The 21,691-nt window shown below is 47.0% G+C and overlaps 2 protein-coding genes across 2 annotated transcripts in view; one reads left to right on the top strand and one right to left on the bottom strand.

Moving 5' to 3' along the window:
* Positions 1–913: 913 nt before the first annotated feature.
* Positions 914–9,023, top strand: HAPLN3 (hyaluronan and proteoglycan link protein 3). Its single transcript, XM_006885229.1, has 4 exons — positions 914–1,037; positions 5,635–6,003; positions 7,350–7,652; positions 8,737–9,023. The coding sequence occupies exons 1-4, from the start codon at positions 914–916 to the stop codon at positions 9,021–9,023; spliced, it is 1,083 nt and encodes a 360-aa protein (XP_006885291.1).
* Positions 9,024–18,930: 9,907 nt separating this feature from the next.
* Positions 18,931–21,691, bottom strand: part of ACAN (aggrecan) — a 43,044-nt gene continuing 40,283 nt past the window's right edge. Inside the window, 2 exon segments of the mRNA XM_006885230.1 lie at positions 18,931–18,998; positions 19,478–19,660. Of these exon segments, the coding sequence (XP_006885292.1) occupies positions 18,931–18,998; positions 19,478–19,660 (251 nt within the window).

Genomic DNA, 21,691 nt, shown 5'->3' on the forward strand with positions numbered 1-21,691 from the left:
TCATTAAATAAAAGCTAGTCAGACAGAACCTTCCAAATTCAAACCTGTGGTGTGGAGATTATTGGAACTCTCATATCATCGTACCTTATTTTCTTCCTGATGTTTGTGCTCCCTGTTCAGCCGTTAGGGAGCTTTGGTGGCCTCCTAGGTAAGAAGTTGTGCTGCCAACCCAAAGGCACCTGGTTCAAATCTACATGCCACTCCGAGGGTTAGCTATGAGTTGGTGCTGACTTAATGGCATGTAACAACAACATCACATCCATTATTATAGTTTGTTTCCCTGCTTATGGGCCATCTTCCCTGTGAGGTGTAACCTTTGAGAGCAGGACTTCCCTCATCTTGGCTCTGAAATCAATGCCTGGTAGATAGTGAAAATGCAAAGCCAAATCCATTACCATGGAGTTATTTCCTCCGCAAGTCAACCTTGGGAGTAGAACTGCTCTAGAATGCTTTCTAATAATCTCCAGGGAAGCAGAACACCAGGCCTTTCACTGCTCACACTGCTGCTGTTGACTGTATTTGAACTATGGCTTAGCGGTAAGGAATTGTGCTACCAATCCAATGATACATGGTTCTAATCCACCATCTGCTGTGTGGGAAAAAGATGGGCAGTGTCTCCTCCTGCCCATGAAAACCCACTGGAGGGTTAGTTTTGACTTGATGGTACACAAACACAACCACAATCTTTTGATTAGGAGTTGAGTGCAAAGTAGTTTGCACCACCTCAGGACCTGGTCTGGTATGTAGAAAGCCTCTGGAAATGACGGTTGAGTGGTGAATGACTGGGTACTGGGCCCGAGTGCCCTAAGCCCTCAGCAGGCTGCTTTAATGAGCTTGTCTTTCTTCTTGTTCCAGCTTGCCCTGCCCGCTGCCTTGCCCGGGGCCGCCTGGTGCTGCAGCCGTCCATGACACGATGAGTTGGCCACTCCTGGTGCTGCTGCTCCTGCTGCCCTGCGCTTCTGGACTGCCCTTCTACAACGGCTTCTACTATGCCAACAGTCCCGATGGCTGGGGTGTTGGCCACGGCCATGGCGAAGGTGGGACGCCCCCCAGCTTGGTTCTTTGCTGCTCAGGGCCCCCGTGGCCCCCCTGGTTTGTTTAGGGCCCGGGCTGGGGCGGGGGCAGGGTGCAAAAGCAGCAGCCCCTCTGCTGTCTGAGCCTGCGCAGTGCCCCCGCCTGGTTCCTAAGACAAGAGGAAGGGATGGTCTGTATGTGTCAGCCCCTCAGGCCCAGAGCCAAATTTATTTAAACTATTGCATGTACTTTTTATACTTTCTCAAAGTTCTGGCGGTTTCCCAGGACTTCAGTGTGAGCTTTTTTGAGTGCAACCAGAGTGTTTCTTTGAAGCCAGGCTGGCCGCGCTTGTCTCACATACTTTGTAACGATGTTAGGAGAGCCGATTTCTTGGAAAGGGAGATCATGCTTGGAAAGGTGTGGATAGTCAATGAGGGAGAGGAAGACCCTCTACAAGGTGGATTCATATAGTGTCTGTGGTGACGAGTTCAAGTGTGTGGAGAATGATAAGAATGACATAGAGTAGGACAGAGTTCAGGTCTGTTGTTGACAAGGCTGTTGTTGATGGCTCCTAATAACGACAGTAGAAAGAGTTCTTGGAGATTATCTTGGTCGGGGTTCATTGGAGAAGCAGATCTAATATGTAAATATACACATTTTTGTATCTGCATGTATAGATATACATGTAAAAATATAAAAAGTACATGCAAATAGACATGCTTATGTATATGTTCATATTAACATATATACAATTGATTTTAAGGAGTTGTCTCACACAATTGTGGGAACTGGCAAATCTGAAATCTGTAGGGCAGAGCAGCAGGTCATGCAGAAGCTGCTGTCTTGGAACACAACGACTTCTTCAAGGAAACTTAAGTTTTGTTTTTAAGGCTTTTCACCTGATTGGATAAGGCTCACCACAATATCAAGGATAATCTTCTTTAAAAAGACAGCCGCATGTCATTGTTAAGCATGCTTACAAAACAGCTTCATACCAACACCTAGATTAGTGTTTGATTGAATAACAAGGTGCTGTTTCCCGTGGTCTGACAAAAGGACAAAGAATGTCTTAGCAAAAGTGTAGCCAGGGTGCTCCTCAGAGGCAAGGATTGTGAAATGTCCTCTCATGGACTGTGGTCATGTCAGGAGGGCCTGTTCCTTGGAAAGGGACATCATGATTGGCAAAATGCAGGGTCAGTGAAGGAGAGGACGACCCCTCAACAAGATGGATTGATGTCAATGGGCTCGAGTATGTTCAGATCCATTCATAGGGTTACTGTGGGTCATAGTCAACTTGATGGCACTTAACCACCACCACAACAACATAGCTGAACTGAGCCCTGGTGGCGTGCTGGTTTAAATGCATGTCTAATCACTGAAAGGTCAGTGGTGTGAACTCACTCGCTGCTCTGTGGGAGAAAGCTGGCCATCCGCCCTGTGGAGAAGCCTTGGAAAGCTGGCAGAGCAGCTCCACTTTGTCCCATGTGGTCGTTAGGAGCAAGATTTGTTGACTCAACCGCAGTGGGATTTTTATTTATAGCTGAGCTGCCCTAGTTACCCGGTGCTTCGGTAGCAATAACAAAAATATACCACAATTGGATGACTGAAGAACAGATTTATTTTCTCACAGCACCTCAGATGCAGAGAAGCAGAGCCAGCTGTAAAATACATGCATTTGTGTATCTGTGTGTGTAGATACAGATTTGTATATGTTGTTATCTGTGAGGCTGAAAATTAAATGCTGACCCATGGCAATCTCATGGGTGGACCTGCCCCGGAGGTCTTTGCTGGTTGTCACTTTTATGGAAACAGAAGGCCACTCTTCCACAGCACTGCTCAGTGTGTTCACACCTCCGTGACCAGGGTGTCCTCCTTCATCTGTTTTGTTGTTTGTTGTTGTTAGGTGCCATCGAGTTGAGTACGACTCATAGTGACCCTATGAACAAAAGATCGAACCCTGTTCTATACTGCGTATCCTCACACTTCCTGACACACAAGAGCCCATTGCAGCAGTTACCGTGTCAGTCCTAGTTGAGAGTCCACCTCTCCTTTGCTGGCCCTCCTGTTACTGTTGTTATGTGCTGTCGAGTCAACTATGACGCACAGCGACCCTGAATCCTGTCCTATCCTGTGCTATCCTCACACTTCCTGACACAAAAGAGCCCATTGCAGCAGTTACCATGTCAGTCCTTCTAGTTGGGGGTCTACCTCTCCTTTGATGACCCTCCTATTGTTGCTGTTATGTCAACTATGTTATATCAACTATGACTCACAGCAACCCTGAATCCTGTCCTATCCTGTGCCATCCTCACCATCTCCAGCACACCATATTCCAATCTAAGGTCTCTATCTCCAGTGCTATGTCTAACAGTTTTCCTCTATTGTTTATAGAGCTTTCAAAGGCCCACTGTTTCAGAAGTGGGTGGCTAAACTTTCCTCCTAGCCTGTCTTACTCTGGAAGATCTGCTTTAGTACAGCATCCAACAGACAAACGCTGTCCACATGAGATCAGGTGATAGACAAGCACCAACAAACCTTGTAGAGGCATCTACTGCTCGTGTCTGCCTCACATCTTCCTTGTGTGTGCGTCCTGTGCATTTTCTCTTTTTATAACTAAAAAAGCCCAAATCCTCAAGCTTGTTGCTTCCAACTTAATGTTATATAACAACAACAACAACAATAATGTTACAGAAGGAGCTCACCAAACCTTTCTTCCACAGCACCGCTGGAAGGATTTGAACTGTCCACTTTTCAGTAGTAGCCAAGCACAAATGCATTGTGTCCCTACCTGTTGCTACTGAATTTGTTTAATCCTGTAGAGCCTTACAGGACAGAGTAGAACTCCACCATGAGGCTTCCAAGGCTCTACTCTTGAAAGAAGCAGACTATGATATCTTTCTTTGTTGAAGCAGTTGGCAGATTTGAACCATTGACATTTTGGTTAGAAGCTGAGGCCACTAGGCCTTCTTTCGAGACCCTCTAACAAAAACCAAACTCACTGCTGTTGTGTGTATGCCAACTCATAGCAACACTCCACTGGGTCACACACTGTAGTGGGACGAGACTGCCCCTCCTTCTCCTGAAGAGCTGCTGGTGGAGTCAAGTCACTGGTGCATCAGCGTAGAGAGAGTTCATGGTGAGTCTGTCTTGGTCTGGAAACTTGGTTCGTTTATTGTATCAGAAACTCTGTGTTTGTTTCCCTGAGCCCTTAGTGCAGTCTCCTCTGGAAGTTCTGTCTCCACCTCACCAGGTCTCCTAGGGCTGGGGGACAGTCACGTGGACTGAAGAATGAAGAGAAAGCTTCCCTGGATCAGGGTGTCGGGCAAGGAGACTCCAGGAATGTCAGTCGTGGTTACAAGACCCACCTCATGGGGAGATGCTCATGTTGTTGCCTGCTACCTCATTAGCTTCTTAAAGGAGTTGTTTTTCCATTGAGATAACATGCATGTGACTTAAAATGAGCCATTTTAAAACACATAACTCAGTGGTTATTTACATTTATGTTATCGTGCAACCACTATCTCTATCTAGTCCCAGAACACTTTTGTTTACCCCAAAAGAAAAACCCATGCCCAAAATGAATAAACAAGCAAACATTCATTTCCCATGTTCTCCTGCCATGGGAGCTGACAACAAATTTACTGTCTCTGTAGATTTACCTATTCTGTATATTTCTTATGAATGGAATATTTTTCCTTGTATTTCACTTAGAATGTTTTCAAGGTTTATCCATGTTGTAGCAGGTACCAGTACTTTTTATGGCTGAGTCATAGTCCATTGTATGAATTGAGCACACACAAACACATTTTGTTTGTTTGTTTGTTGCTGGACATTTGGGTTGTTTCTACGTTTGGCAGTCATGAATAATTAATGTTACTGTAAATGGTTATAACATATCTCATCTCTTGAGTCCCTACTTTCAAATCTCTTGAGTGTATCCTTAGGAGTAGAATTGTTAGTTCAGTAGAAATCAACTTGATGGCATCTAACAACAACATGGTAATTCTATGTCAAGTTTTTGAGGAGCCACCAAATTATCACTTGGCTTCTAATGCATTACAAGCCATCCCAAAATGTAGCGGCTTAAGATAATAGCCATTTACTTAGTTCATGATTCTGTAGGTCAGCACTTTGGGCTAGAGTTAGTCGATGCATTTTTCAACCTTGGCTGTGCTCATTGATGCTGGGGAGATGGCTAGTCTAGGTTGACGTCAGCTGGGACAGCTGCGTCTGCTCCTCTGGTCCCTTACTCTCCAGCAGGCTAGTGCTGGCTTGTTGTCATAGTGGTTGCCAAGCTTCCAAGAGGGAGAGTGGAAATGGCTAGGCTTCCTGAGGCGTAAGCATAGGTATAGCACTTTTAGCATAGTTACTTAGTCAAAGCAAATAGCAAGGCCAGTACAGATTCAAGGGGCAAAGGAAATAAAGTTGATCTCTTGGCAGCAGGTTCTGCAAAGTCATACTGGAGAATGGATGTATCCCAGGAGGGCGGACAATTGTAGCCATTTTTGCACACTGGAACCTGGAGAGAGCTGGGAGTGAGGGTGGGTGGTCACCACATGAGTTTAGTTGTACTCCGGCTCTTCTCCATCTGCACCCTATTTCTTCCCACCTACCCACCAGGCCTCTTCAATGGAGTGAAGCTGGTGGTGGAGACGCCAGAGGAGACCCTGTTCACCCACCGTGGGGCCAATGTGACGCTGCCCTGTCACTATCATTACGAACCAGCTCTGGCCTCCCCGAGGCCCGTGCGCATCAAGTGGTGGAAGCTATCGGAGAATGGGGCCCCAGAGAAGGATGTGCTGGTGGCCATTGGGCTGAGGCACCGCTCCTTTGGGGACTACCAAGGCCGGGTGCACCTGCGGCAGGACAGGCCGCGTGAGGTCTCACTGGAGATCCGGGACCTGCAGCTGGAGGACTATGGACGTTACCGCTGTGAAGTCATTGATGGGCTAGAGGATGAGAGCGGCCTGGTGGAGTTGGAGCTTCGAGGTGAGATCCTAACTGGGGCTGGGTAGTGCAGGAGCCTGGAGTAGGTAACAAAGACCCTGGGAAAGCATTCAGCCTTCGGAGCGATAGAAAGGAGCACATGTAATCTCCAGAACAGCTCTATGGATGAAGCCATTGTCATTACCCACATTTTACAGTTGTGGAAATGGAGCCACAGAGAGTGACTTACTTGACCACAAAACTTGTAAATGGCACAGATGGGGCTTGAAGCAGTCTGGCTTAAGAATCCACTATTCTCTACTCCTTCTCACTGACCTCCCTTTCAAAGATGTGGCTGGTCACAAGCTAGCTGGAGACAGGGCAGATTCATGCACACTTCTCAGGCAATACAAATGCATGAGGCCGACCCAGTGTGAGGCAATAGGGAGCAGTGAGGACTGGGGCACACCACGAAGTTCACAAACACACCTGTTGATACTTCTGCAGAGTTCAGGCCCAGTGTGGCCAGATCTTCTGATTAACGAGAGAAACTTTTATTTTTGTGTGAAATCTCTGGGTATTTTTTTTTAAACCCTAGTTTTAGAAAACATGATATTGTCCAAATCAGCGAGACCCTGAAAGCCAGATCTTGCCTGTGTGATCGCTAAGCTGCTTTTACCTTCTTTGCCTCCAGGTGGCGCTGTGTGTTCCCCTTTCTAATACCTGCCTGAAAGACAGCTCGGGTGTGGGTCAAAGCCTCTGGGTTCAGATGACTTGGGATTGAATTCATTTTCTCCTGTCCTAGTGATCCCTGGTAGTGTAGTCCACAGGGCTTTGCGCTGCTAACTCAAGCCCTCCTCGGGAGAAAGTTAGCCTCAGGTCCCAGTTGGGAGAGGGCCCTGCTGAGAGCCAGCGCTGGCAGACAGCACCTTCTCCCTGGGCCCTTGAAACAGCCTGGAAATCAGGATGGGGTCCAAGTCTGGAGCTGGGACATTGGCATGCTGATGAACTAATTAGAAAGTAAAAAAAACCACAACACTTTCTTTCTGAGAATGTGCCAGCCTACATCAAGGAGGTGTGGATGTGTCTTAGATTTGTGAACTCTTGAGAGTGGACGACAGGAAATGGCACGTTTTCTGAGGAGTGGTGTGTGGGTGCGTGAGCATGTGCGTGCGTGTGCATTTGTATATGTGTGTGCCTATGTGCGCATGTTGCTACGTAACATGTGCATGCCACATTTTTGTGTATATGGGCATACACATGTGCATACACGTATACATATACATACATTTGTGTGTGTGCACTTGTGTGTGCAAGAAAGACATGTCCCATTGAAGATGGAGACTCCGGAGTGTCCCACTCGCTCGGCACCATCCGCCCTTCGACGTTTCTCTTGCCTCTCTCCTTAGGCGTGGTCTTTCCCTACCAGCCCTCCGAGGGGCGTTACCAGCTCAATTTCCACGAGGCGCAGCAGGCTTGTGAGGAGCAGGACGCGGTTCTGGCCTCCTTCGAGCAGCTCTTCCGGGCCTGGGAGGAGGGCCTGGACTGGTGCAATGCGGGCTGGCTGCAGGACGCGTCCGTGCAGTACCCCATCACGCTGCCCCGCCAGCCATGCGGCGGCCTGGGCTTGGCGCCCGGCGTGCGCAGCTATGGGCAGCTGCACCGCCGCCTGCACCGCTACGACGCCTTCTGCTTTGCCGCTGCCCTCAAGGGTGAGTGGAGTGGGCACACCCAGTCCCAGGGCTTGGTGGGGGGGTCTGAGGCCCACACCTCACAAGCCTGCCCAAACCAGCCCATAGTAGTGGCTACTGCCTTAATTCACCTGTCAGACATTTCCTGATGCCTCCTGGGTTTGAACTGTCAGAGAGCCCTAGTGACCTAGTGGTAAGGAGCTGTGCTGCTAATCCAAAGGCAAGGGGTTCAAATCCACCAGTTACTCTGTGGGAGAAAGATGAGCAATTTCTTCTGTGTGATTCACAGCCTCTGAAAGTTCTAACTCCTTACATAGTAACAGTGACTCCCTGGGGCCTAGATTAGGCTCTGGGCCATCTAAACTAAGGAAAACAGTCTGTTCTCAAAAGGTGACCAGTTTCTCGGGAAGATGGTTATCATTGTTTTGTGTACCTTCGAGTCAGAACTGAATTATAGCTGACCTTCCAGCAGGTTTGCAGAGGAAGTATATTACACACGAGGATATTGCCTATCTTACTCCCATGAAGCAGCTAGCAGATTAGAATCGTGGACCTTTGTCTTAGCAGAGCAATTATTATTTACCTTCATCACCACCTCGCAAGCTCTTTTAAAGAGCACCTGGAATACAGTAGTCATTTGTAGCTCCAACCTATGGTGCCCCATGTGTGCAGGGTGTAATTGCCAGCGTGTCCTCTCCGCTGTGGCCTGGCTCATTCTTCTAGGGCTTTTCTGGTGTGTTCAAATCAGCAGGCTTCTGGTTAGTAGTAGAGAACTTAACCATTTGTACCCCAGGGATGCCTGGTACCTAGTAAGTGACCCATCAGTGACTGTTGGGTGAGGCTGGTGAGCGCCCACCAGGGTGCAGTTAGAGAGGGGTGATAGAGGAGGACAGACCTGTGGGCCCCAGCCCTGTGGCAGGTGGGGTGAAGCTCTAGGAGCAGGGTAGTGCCTGGGAAGGCACCCCAGTGTCACTGCGTGTGCCCAGATCGTGGCGGCTCGCTGGGCTCAGACAGCTGTCAGCTGGGTGATATCTGGACTAGGTGACATTACCGTAGGCCCCTGAGCCCTCTGGCTGCCCGGTCCTCATGCCTCCTTACTCCACAGGGCAGGTGTACTACCTAGAGCATCCCGAGAAGCTGACACTGACAGAGGCCAAGGCTGCCTGCCAGGAGGACGGTGCCCAGATTGCCAAGGTGGGCCAGCTCTTCGCTGCCTGGAAGTTCTGGGGCCTGGACCGCTGCGATGCCGGCTGGCTGGCGGATGGCAGCGTCCGCTACCCAGTGGCGCACCCCCGTCCCAACTGCGGGCCCCCTGAGCCTGGCATCCGGAGCTTCGGCTTCCCAGACCCACAGAACCACAAGTACGGGGTCTACTGCTACCGCCAGCGCTAGGACCCGGGTGCAGCCTGGTGCCTGCCGGCTCTTGCCACAGCTGGGTGCTGATTCACTCTCCTTTGAGGGCTAGGGCAATCTTAGTGTTGTTTTTATACTTTGGAATTTTAAAAATGTTTAAGTATTACTATTTTTAAAAACTTAACGGGATCCAAATCCTCCATTTGCTCAGTGGAAACCCTCCGCCAAAGACTCATTCCTCTAGGAACCCTTTAGCCCCTTCGCTAGGACACTGGGGGAGAGGCCCTGTGCCCTCCCTGCTCTGGGGATGCTGTTTGCACAGAGGATCCTGTGCGTGTCCAGGGGTCTCTGAGGGGCATAGCTGGGCTGGGGCAAACCTTGGCCTTCCCCAGCGTGTGGCTTCAGCCTCAGTGTGGGGGAATGAGAGGGCTTCTCTCCTCTGCTGAGCTGCTGCCCATGTGAGTCCCTCAGAGAAGTTGTGGCTGGAAGAGCTCCCTAGACGTCTACTTAAAATTGAGACACTTCCCTCCCCTTCCTGCCCTTCTTTATCCTTTTTTTTGGTTCCGAAGAGCCTGTCTTTTGTTCTGATTTTTTCCCCATTTGGGGAGCTGCTCTCAGGTGTGTGTACTTTCTCTGGACAATAAATGGTGCTGTGACCCTGTCCTCAGTCCCAGCCTGCCTCTCTGTCTCCTTCTGTCTCTGACCCAGGGGTATGGGGGGGCAGCCCTTACAAGGTGGTTGGATGGTGTCACCTAGGATATGTGTTGGAATCCCTATACCTAAGGGTTCATGCCTTTGAGTTGTGGTGTTGGAGGACTGAACATCCCATGGACTGGCAGAAGAACAGCAATTTCGTATAAGTGCCACCAGGGTGTTCCTTAGAGGCAAGGATGGTGAAATTTGGTCTCACTTACTTTGGGCGTGTTCTCAGGAGGACTTGAAAGAAGACATCCTGCTAGGAAGGATGGAGGATCAGCAGAAGAGAGGGAGACTCTCAATCAGATGGATTGACACAGTGACGTAACATTGGGCGTAGCCATATCAGAGATCATGAGGCGGCTGGGCGTAGAGCAAGGTTTAGGTCTGTTCATCGGGTGTCTGTGAGTCATAGTTAACTCAGTGGGATCTGACACCACTACAACACTCCTGTGGCGATGATCTTACGTGGTTCTAGGATTTTCTTATGATAAGAGGTCCTATCAGTGGAGGGGAGGACTTAAACCTGGTCTTTGTTTATTTTTTAATTGTAGTTTGAGTCACAGTTTACAAAATCAATTGCTTTTTCCTTCAGGCATCCATATACATATTTTTATGACATCAATTACCACATATGCAACATAACTCCATTTCTTTGCACATTTCATTATAATATTTTGCCTTGTCTTCCCGAGCTGCTCATTGAAGTCTTCTACGGCTCCCTAACCTCTTGATTTCTTCCCTTTGCTTTGGGTTCTCAGTGCCCTACTGTAATATTCAGATTCTCTGCTGATATCCATTTTGGTCTTTTCTTCTTCCTCTGTCTTTTTGCATTCTTCGTGAATGATATTCTTTATATCCTCCCATAGCTCATCTGGTCTTTGTTCATTATTATTCAAGGCCTCAAATCTGTTCCTGAGATGGTTTTTAAATTCAGGTGGGAAAGACTCAAGATCAAATTTTTATTCCTGTGGATTTGATTGAACCCTCTTTTTTAATTTTAATTTAATGAAAGTTTACAGAGACTTTGGATTACATTCATTCATTGTTGCATACTTTCCTCCCTGCCCACCCCTCCCCAGTTTACTTTTCTCTTGGAAAAGTAAAAAAAAAATCTTTCATGGTATACAACCCCCGCCCCTCAGTCCATTCCACTATGCAGCTTTTATTCTGGACTCTTGTCATGACAATAATACCTAATCATATGTTCCTCCTAAGTAGTTTTCTCCCACGTTTATTTTCAGTAAGTCTATGCAGTATACATTATTTATACCCTCTTAGTTTCCCCCCTAACCCTGATGTCTGTCCTGCTTTACAACAGTGGCACTATGCAATATTTGTCCTTTTGTGACTGAGATATTTCACTCAGAATAATGTCCTCCACAGTCACCCATTTTTTATATTTCATTAGTTCCTTGTTTTTCAGTGCAGTATAGTATTCCATTGTGTGAATATACTACAGCTTCTCCATTCGTTTGTTGAAACACTTGGGTTGTTTCCAACTCTTTGCTATTGTGAACAAAGCTGCAGTAAATATGGGTGTTCATATATCTGCTTGGATGGCAGTTCGAGTTTCTTTAGGGTATATTCCCAGTAGTGGAATTGCTGGGTCATGATAGAACCTTCTTTAGCTTTATTTTGAACTTGCATATGAGTAGTGATGGTCTGCACTACAATCAGAACCTGGCCTGGTTTTCACTGCTGATATTGAACTTCTTCAGCGATTCTTTGCACCGATATAAGTGATCTGATTCCTGTGCATACCATCAGGTGAAATTCATGTGTATAGTCTGTGTTTATGTTTCTTATAAAAGGTATTTGCAGAAATAATCATTGTGTTGAATTCTATCCTTCTATACCTAGTCTCATTTCTGTCACCAAGTCCGTGTTTTCCAACTAATGATCCTTCTTCCCTTTTCCCAACGTTTGCATTCTAGACACCCATAATGACTAATACATCTTTGTTGCATGTTTGATCAATTCTGACTGCAAAGATTGGTAGAAATCATCTACTTTCTCATCTTTGGCTTTGGTGTTGGAGCATCTCGCTCAGTATTTCTTAAGCTAAAGGAACTAAGGAACAAATTCAAGCCTCGAGGTGCAGTATTTAAAGATACTATGGGCAGAATATAGAATTATCTAGGAAGCATTAAAAGAATACAGAACGACTGCAATCCCAGAGGTATGTGGTTCAAGTCTACCAGGTTCTCTGCTGGAGAAGGAGGAGCAATCTCCTCCTGTACCAGTCAGATCTGATCTGTCGGTACACATATATACACACACACAAAATAATAATAAAAAAAGGTGGAAGGAGTATACTCAGAGTCACTGTACCAAAAAGAATTGGCTGACTCAGAAGAACTTCATAAAACAACATATGATTAAGAAGCATTGGTGATGAAAGAGGAAGTTCAGGCGTCTCTGAAGAATTAGCAAAAAACAAGGCCCCAGGAATTGATAGAATACTAATTGACATATTTCAACAAACAGATGCTGCCCTGGATGTGCTTATTAGGTTATGCAAAAAAATCTGGAAGACAACTGCCTGGCCAAGTGACCGGAAAAGATCCATATTTATTCCCATTTCAAAAAAAAGATGACCCAACAGAGTTTGGAAATTATTGAATAATATCACTGTAATAAAATGCAAGCAAAATCCTGCTAAAGATTGTCCAAAAACAACTGGAACAGTACATTGACAGAGAACTACCAGAAATATAAGCTGGGTTTAGAAAAAGGTCCTGACACTAGAGACATTATTGCCAACGTCAGATGGATCTTGGCAGAAAGTAAAGAGTACTAGAGGAATGTCTATCTGTGTTTCATTGACTATGCAAAGGCATTTGACTGTGTGGATCACAACAAATTGTGGCTATTGAGGAAAATGGGAATCCCAGAACACTTGATTGTGTTCATGTGAAACCTATCCTGGCAGGAAGCAGTCCTCAGAACAGAGCAAGGAAGTTCAAAATCATGAAAGGAGTGTGTCAGGGACGTATCCTGTTTCCATACCTTTTCAATCTATATGTGGAGCAGATCTTTGGGAAGCTGGGCTTAATGAAAAAGAATGTGTCATCAGGATCGGAGGGAGACTTATCCACAACCTGCATTATGCAGATGACACAACCCTGCTTGCTGAAACAAGAGGACCTGAAGCTCTTGCTGCAAAAGGTCAAGGAGTGTAGTCTTCAATATGATTGAAGCTCAACAACAAGAAGACAAAGATTCTCACTAGTGGACCAATTGGCAGCATCATGATAGAGAAGAGAATTAGACTGTTAACAATTTCAGCTTGCTTGGCTCCACAATCAACACTGTTGGCTCTGGCAGTCAGGAAATTAAAAGACAAATTGCACTAGGAAAATCTTCTGTCAGGGATTTCTCCAGAGTACTGAGAAGCAACAATGCCAGTCTAGAGACTATAGTGCTCCTGGTCCAGGCTATGGTCTTCACAATTAATTTGCTATGCTTCAGAGAGCTGGACAATGACTAAGGATGACAGAAGAAGAATTGATGCCTTTGAGTTGTGGTGCTGCAGAAAAGTATTGAACATACCATGGACTGTCAAGAGAACAAACAGGTCTGTCTTGGAGAGGATGAAACCAAGTTTCTCTGTGGAGACAAGGATTTTGACGCTCAGTCTCACATATTTTGGGCACGTGGCCAGGAGAGACTGGTCCTTGGAGAAGGAAGGACATCATGCTTGGAAGGGTGGAGGGACAGCAAAGGAGAGGAAGACCCTGGATGAGATGGATTGACAGAGTAACTGGAGTAATGGTGGTAGGTGTGTTGCAGTCAGTGAGACTGGCTCAGGGTAGAGCAGAATTCAGAGCTGTTGTACATGGGACCACTATGAGTTGCAGGCGACTTGACGGCACATAACAACAACAAACAACGTAACTACTTTCTTTTCTCTATTATTCTAGTTTGTCAATCCTTCTAGCCTACCCCTTCTTGCCTTCTGACTTTAATCTCTGGTGTTATCCTTAATCTTATTGGCCTACCTATTATTTGGCTGTAAGTTGATCCACAAATTTGAAGGGTGACTAAAGGCTGTATAGTCTTAGGAGGTTCTATCAGTCCTTATAAGTCTTATAAGTCAGTCTATTTAAGTGTTCCTGGCTATTTTTGTGTTTTGTTCCATCATTTTGCCCATTTTGTGCAGGACCTTCTACTGTGTCCTCCTTGTAGAGTGGTCACCAATGGTAGCTGGGCACCATCTAGTTCTTCGGGTCTCAAAGTCAAAAAGCTCGAGGTTCATTAGCCCTTTGGACTCGTTGTTTCCATGCATTTTCATTTCTCTTCCTCTTCTTTGTTCTGGACAGATAGAGACTAATAGTTGCATCTTACATGACTGCTTGTAATCTTTTAAGACCCCAGTCACTTCTCACCCAACTAGGATGTTGAATATTGTCTTTATCTATGTTGTGCTAATTGACCTTGATGTTCCCCAACTACAGTCCTGAGACCTTTGGACCAACAGTTCATTTCCTCATGCGTTTAAGTTGCTTAATCATAAGGTAATTATGATTAAGACTTTATATAACTTTGCCTTGGTTGGCTCTGCTATATGTGCACATGGATATATTCACAGTATTTTCTGATATGAATATAGAAAAAACAACTCCAAATCTATGTATGATCATAGGCAGGTCGGTTCCTTTCACCTGTCCATATAGAATTATCTTGCTTGTCAGCCTGAATATTTGCTGATAAATTGTTGTTATTGTTGTTAGGTGCTATCAAGTGGAGCACGACCCATAGTGACCCTATAAATAACAGATTTGAACCTTGTTTATCCTGTACCATCCTCACACTTCCTAACACAGGAGAGGCCATTGCTGAAATCACTTTGTCAATCCACCTGGTTGATGGTCTTCCTCTCTTTCGCTGTTCCTCTACCCTTCCAAGTATGATGTCTCTCTCTAAGGAATAGCTTCTCCTAGTAACATGCCACAGTATGTGAGATGAAGTTTTATCATCTTTGTCTACAAGGAGCACTCTGGCCACATTTTCTCCAAGAAAATGTTTGTGTTTTGGCAGTCCATGGGATATTAGGTGCTCTTCTCCAACACTACACTTCAAAGGCATCTCTTCTTCTCTCATCCTTGTTCATTATCCAGCTCTCAGATGTGATCAGAAAGATCATAACCTGAATCAGATGCACTTTAGTCCTCAAAGTGCTATCATTTCTCCTCAGTAATTTGGAGAGGTCCCTGACTGCAGACTTTCCCAGTGCATTACGTCTCCTGATTTCCTGACTGCTTGTATCAAGGGTGCTGATGGTGGATCCAAGTAAGATGAAGTTGTTGATAACTTCAGTCTCTTCTCCATCCATCATGATTGCTTATTGGTCCGGTAGTAAGAATTTTTGTTTTTTCTGACCTTGAAGTGTAATCCTTATTGAAGAGGCTATATTCATTGATCTTCTGCAACAAGTGCTCCTTCTCACTTTCAGCAAGCAACAAGGACAAACAGGATTACATACACAATCCCACAGTATCAGCAACAGTAAACATTAATCTAATCTCATAGGATGTAGAGGAGATAGTGTCCCCTAGAAGATCTGGGAGGCCAGAGATCTCAGGGAGCAGACCTGTATGCCCTGCCCTCAGCGCCGCTGCCAGCCTCTTGAAACCAGAGCTACTGCTTCCCTGCGTGCATATCTCTGCCACTCACCAGTCTGTCTTTCACTAAGTCCCTGCTTCTCAGTGTGAACCTGGAACCAGCAGTGTGGGATCCACCCTAGAACTTGTTAGAACTGCAAATTCTGACAGATGCTCAAACTTGAAAACCACTAACAGAAAATTGTGTTATTAGGTAAGCAGTTAATCAGTTAATTGCTGTTTTTGTTATTGTGTGCCATCGAATCAGAAGGCACACTACCCATCTTTCTCCTGAAGAGCAGCCGGTGATTTTGAACCACGTACCTTCAGGTTGGCAGAGCAGCTCCTTACCACTAGGCTACCAGAGCAATTACGTTGTTCTTAATCTCCTACTATGTGACCAGGAGTCCCTGATTGGCACAGTTAATGCACTCAGTTGCTGACTAAATGGTTGATAGTTTAGATTGATTTAAAGATGTCTTAGAAGAAAGGCCTGGCAAGCTGCTGCTGAAAGATCACAGCCATTGGAGAGGTCCCATGAAGGACAGTTCTGCCCTGACACTTATCGCGTCACCATGAGACAAGTCCATGGCAACCTCTTTTTTTTTTTTAATACTATGTGACTTGATACTATGTGAAGAGATTGAGATTGTACACAGCTTTAGTTTGATTGGCTCTGTAGTCAACAGTCTTGGAACCAGCAGCCAGGAAATTAAAAGGTGCATTGCCATGGGAAAGTCTGCTGTTAGGGACCTCTCCAAAGTACTGAAGAGCAATGGTGTCTCTCTGGAGACTAAGGTGCATCTGATACAGGCCATGGTCTTCGCAATCACTTGTTATGCATCAGAGAGTTGGACAATGACCAAGGAGGATAGAAGGAGAATTGATGCCTTTGAGCATGGACTGCCAGGAAAACAAACAGATTCATCTTGGAGAGGATTAAACCAAGCTACTCCTTGGAGGCAAGAATTCTGAGGCTTTGTCTAACATACTTTGGATATGTTGTGAGGAGAGACCAGTCCTTGGAGAAGGACATCATGCTTGGGAGGGTGGAGGGACAGCGCAGGAGGGGAAGGCCCTCTTTGAGGTGGATTGATTCAGTGACTGGGATAATTGGGATGGGAGTGTCAGAGACAGTGCGATTGGCACAGGACAGAGCGGAGTTTAGGGCTGTTGTACATAGGGTCGCTATGAGTCGCAAGCGACTCGACGGCACATAACAACAACAACAACATGTGACTTGATGTTTCCAGTCACTTCACATGAATGTGAAAGTTGGACAATGAATAAGGAAGACTGAGGAAGAGTCAATGCCCTTGAATTGTGTTGGTGCATAATATTAATTATACTGTGAATTACCAAAATAACTGGAAAGAGCTCTCTAGTGGTGTAATCTGTAGGGAGCTGAGCAGTTAACCTACGCTTGGTTCAGACTCTGTGGTAATAGGTTTGAGTTTGACCAAAAGAACAAATAAGCGTGTCTTAGAAGAAGTGCAACCAGAATGTTCCTTACGGGTGAAGCTAGTTAAGACTTCATCGCACACATGTGGACCAGACTGGAGAAGCAGGTCATGCTTGGGTAAGTAGAGGGTCAGAGAGAGGAAGACGCTCAAGGAGATGGATTGACAGAGTGGTTGCGTCTGCTACCCTGTGACTCACCTGACCCTCAGAGCTCTAAGCTGTAAGAGAACAGGTGGACATGTGCGCACTGGGTTGCTCTCAGACTGTCTGCAAAGCTGTTAAAGGCCTGTTATCCCAGCAGTGCACCTGGTGATGATCAGCTCTGGTCTCAGATAAGGCTGAGGCCACCAGAGACAATCAGCTTCAAGTTCAGAGTGGACAGACCCTCAGGAACAGAGATAGCAGTGCTGGAAATCACCTTTGATCTCCACACCCCACCTGAGGGGAAGCCATGGCCAGGAGGTCAGCCTTGGAAATAGCATGGACAAGTGCTTTTAGGGCTCAAGTTGAGTCAGTGTGGCTGGGGTCCTTCAATGTCAGTTTAGTTGGTGAGTATCTTTGTGACCTTGGACACATTATTTAACCAGCTGACTCAAGCATATGCATATGCACACCCCAAAAGATGGCAGCATGTATGTACAACACAGGAACACAAGCGTCAGTAAAAATCACCAGGCCTGGTGAGGAACAGCTTAGGCGTGCAAACCAGGCTGCTGATAAAGTGGGGCTGCTGGGATAGACTGCATGTCCCACAGCCCCACTCAGTTTGCTGGAGACGAAAAGAACAATTGAAGCCCTTTTGATGACATCCTACGGCCTATGTAGGGGAGGAGTGCCCAGGACTCTGCTAACAGCCAATTACTGGTTTCTGTTTGTGAAGCTCTGATTTTGCCTCTGTTCTTCGGACCAGTGTGCCGTGTACATCCTCAGGTGTGAGGACACCGTGTGCAGAGCTGTTGGACTTGAACTGCTCTTGGACAGTGTTTCCACTTGCAAACGCACACACAACTCACACACAGCACAGGCCACTCATGTGACAAGTCACATCCGGGCATGCACGCACATGCCGCACGTACGTGTGCACACACCTGAACCACATGCTTTATAAATGGACACGTTGGTAGAGAAGGCATCAGATATGATCGCACTTTTTAGAAAGAAAGGGCAATAGACACAGAACCCCAAGGGTCTCCTAAGAGATGGGGTTCACACCAACGTGGGACCATTGGATCAAGACGTGTTTTCATTGCTGCCGTTCCTAAGAGCCCCTTTAGGGGCTCATGGCTGTCTTATCTTAAATAAAAATTTTAAAAAAGGGAAAAGAAAAGAAAGAAATAGATCTCTTCCAATGTCTTTATTATTATTATAATTATAATCTTCAGTTTTCAAAAATATAAATAGGTGCACGGAACCCTGGTGCCAGCACGGTCCTGGGGGAGGGGGAGGTTGGGAGCATTGGAGGGGTGGGGTCAGGATACTCCCACCGGGGATGGAGTGTCCCCAACCCAGCCCTGCTGAGAGAGACACCTACTAGGGTGACAGATGAAAAGAGAGGACCCTGGAAGAGGGACCCTGGAGGGAACCTGACTCCCCCGCGCTCACCCTTGAGGGACCCCACCCCACTGCCCCAGGCGACAGATGGCCACAGCCCTCGTGGCTCTGGCTCTGTCTTGTCCAGTACATTCAGCTGAGGCTTTGGCTCCTTCGTCTCTTCTCGTCCCGGGGCCTCTGCCAGCAACGTTCAGCCCTCCGCCCCTCCGCCCTCCTCCTTAGCTCTCCCTGGAGAAGAAATAATCAATTGCACTGCTCTTGGGTAAAGTCAGGAAACAAAAAATAATCTTCTTTATTTAACTTAACCCCTCCCCTTCTTCCCCTGTCCCTGCACTGGTCCCCGGAAAGGCACAAGAGACTGAAGAAACGTCTCTAAATTCAGTCCATGGGTTACATGGGTTTGCTTATGCTTTGGTATGTTTTTTTGAGGAAATAAAAATTAGATGCAATTCTGGCATTTTGGGGCTGGGTGGGTGGGTGCACACACAATGTGGGATTTCATTTTTCCTTCTTTAATGGAATTCCTTATATGACAAAAAGCGACAAGAAGAAGACACCATCTGTGTGGAATGCACTGTCAGCTGGGCAGGGCTGCTGGGCTCAGTGTCCTGGGCACATCCCAGAAGCGTCTCTCAGTGGGTGGAGCTGGGGCGGCTTCTCTTGGGGGACCGAGAGCTCCTTTGTCGTTTGTAGGTGGCAGCTGGGGGAAACAAAGGGGTCAGAAGAGTATCGTGAACCATTCTGGGAAGAAAGTGGGGCCAACCCTAATCCAATCCCCACTTTGCCTCATGCACGGGGCTGCCCTCCCAGCAGAAGCCCTGGTCAAGGGCTTGGGCAGGCAGCCTGCAGCTTTCTTGTCTTGCCTGCCTTGGGTTTATTTTGAACCTCCTTGACCTGAGGGGATTCTGGCTGGTGTAGGAAAGGACATCTGGTCACCCATTTTCTTCATCCCATCTGTGAAAGGGACTGTTTCTCTGCCTAGGCACCCATCCTCCCTGGGGCCCAGGGACTCCCACTGCCCCCTTGGTCTCACAGCCCTCTCTCAACTCTGGATGGTGCAGACAGCTGACCAATGGGGTCCCCAGGTGGGTGAGTACTGCTGTGTTCCCAGCAGAGAGAAAGTAATTTTGGCAGAACTGAACCTTAAGCCCAGCAAAGGGTAGGAGGGGAGATGCTCACGGTCCGTGCAGGTGATCCGAGGCTCCTCCCAGTGCCCACTGGGCTGGCACCGGACGGTGGGCACATGGCGCTGTATGAAGCCCTCGGTGCACTGGTACCGCACCAGGGAGTTGATTTCATACCGGTCCTTCTTCTGTCCCAAGGTTCTGGCGTGCTCCACCACGGGCGGCTCTCCGCAGGCCACTAGGGGACAAGCACTCTTTAGAAAGGACTCTCCTCCGGTCTTCGTGGTGACCTGCCCTGGTGATGTGCTGGTGCAGTGTAGAGACTGACTCTGAGGAGACAGCCCAAGCCAGGACTCCAGAGTTGGAGGTGACCTTCCGAAGCCCAAGGAGGTCCTGTAGAAGGGGCATTGCATCCCCAGCCTACAGGGAGTCCTGGCTCTTGGGTGTAGAGCATGTTCATGCATCACTAAGTATTGACTCCCACATCTTGGTGCATCAGCGACAGAGCAGCAAGCAGGCCATAATGAAGGTCTTTGCAGCCCCTACGTGGCTCAAAGGGAGCCCTGGTGGTGCAGCCCATAGGCAGGTGCACTGCCAACCCAAAGGGAGCAGCTCAAATCCAGAGGCTCTTAGAGAAAAAGATGGGCAACCTCTTCCTGGGCATTTTACAGCTTCTAGAAACCTGCTGGAGGGTCAGATGGGAATCAGTTCCATATTGGCAGCAGTGAGTTTGAATCTTGTTTGAGGTGGTATAAATGGTTAATATGCTCAGCTGTGAACTAAAAAGGAGGAAGTTCAAGTCCACCCCAAGGTGCCTCATGAGAAAGGCCTGGCACCTGACTTCCAAAAAAATCAGCCCCCTAAAACTTCTGTCACTGTGAGTCAGTGTCAACTTGATTAAATTGGTCTTGGTAACAAATTGTGACGCATCCACACAGACGTAAAACAAAAGCCAAACCCCCTCTCATTGAGTCAATCCCAATTTATGCCAACCCTGTGCATGGTGTGAGTAGATCTCCGCCCCACCAGGTTTCCAACGGCTGTGGTTCCACAGAGGTAGACCCCCAGGCCTTCCAGGGTCCCCAAGTCGATTCACACTGCCAACCTTCTCGTTAGTAGCTAAGTGCAAATGGTTTGCATTATCTTGGGACCAACATACATTTATACAATGGAGAATTGTATGAAAAAGAACTGTTGTTGTGTTGTTATGTGCCATTGAGTCGTTTCCGACTCATAGCGACCCTATGCACAACAGCTCTAAACCCTGCTCTATCCTGCGCCAACCGCACCACCTCTGACATACCCATCCCGATTACCCCAGTCACCGAATCAATCCATCTCATAGAGGGTCTTCCCCTCCTGTGCTGTCCCTCCACCCTCCCAAGCATGATGTCCCTCTCCAAGGACCCGTCCCTCCTGGCAACATGTCCAAAGTATGTCAGACGAAGCCCCAGAATCCTTGCCTCCAAGGAGCAGCTTGTTTTAATCCTCTCCAAGATGGATCTGTTTGTTTTCCTGGCAGTCCATGGTACATTCAGTACCCTTCTCCAGCACCACAGCTCAAAAGCATCCACTCTCCTTCTGTCCTCCCTAGTCATTGTCCAACTCTCTGATGCATAACAAGCGATTGCAAATACTAGACTAATGAAAAGAAATGAGCGATCAAGCTTCTGATGGACACGGGGGAATCTTAAATGCATACTGCTAAGGGAGCGCTAGTGGCCCAGTGGTAAGAAACCGCACTGCAGTCCCAAAGGCATGTGGTTCAAATCCACTGGGTGCTCAGCAGGAGAAGTGTGGACAGTCTCCTCCTGTGTGATTCACGGCTTCTGAAAACCTGCTGAAGGATTCGCTACAGGTCAGTTCCTACTTGATGGTACACAACGACATATGAAAGAAGCCGTTCTGAGAGGGCTGTATTTACTGTATGATTTTAACTATTTGTTTAACTATTTGTATTTACTGTATGATTTTAACTATTTGACATTCTGGGAAGAGCAAAATGATACCAGATCAATGGTTTCCAGGGATTCAGAGGAAAGTGGGAGGAATAAATAGGTGGGATACAGAAAGTTCTTTGAGGCAAAGAAATCATTCTGCAAGATACTGTAGTAGTGGATACAGGGCATGATGGACGCGTTAAAATCATCTAACTATATAGCATAGAGAGTAAAGTCGCATTTGGACAAGAACAAACTGGGAGGAGGGTAGAGAGAATAGTGCAACAATGAATGAGTGGAAGCCCAAAATCTCTGTAAATGTTTATGAA

The sequence above is a fragment of the Elephantulus edwardii genome, unplaced genomic scaffold, assembly GCF_000299155.1.
Source record: "Elephantulus edwardii isolate Elephantulus edwardi_28Jun2011 unplaced genomic scaffold, EleEdw1.0 scaffold00041, whole genome shotgun sequence".
In the NCBI taxonomy this organism is placed as follows: domain Eukaryota; kingdom Metazoa; phylum Chordata; class Mammalia; order Macroscelidea; family Macroscelididae; genus Elephantulus; species Elephantulus edwardii.

Excerpts from the sequence above, each read along its gene's own strand:
- HAPLN3 (XM_006885229.1), top strand. The coding sequence starts at position 914 with ATGAGTTGGCCACTCCTGGTGCTGCTGCTCCTGCTGCCCTGCGCTTCT. Across the intron at positions 6,004-7,349 it reads GGTGGAGTTGGAGCTTCGAG|GCGTGGTCTTTCCCTACCAG; the intron begins GTGAGATCCTAA and ends CTCTCTCCTTAG. Across the intron at positions 7,653-8,736 it reads CTTTGCCGCTGCCCTCAAGG|GGCAGGTGTACTACCTAGAG; the intron begins GTGAGTGGAGTG and ends CTTACTCCACAG.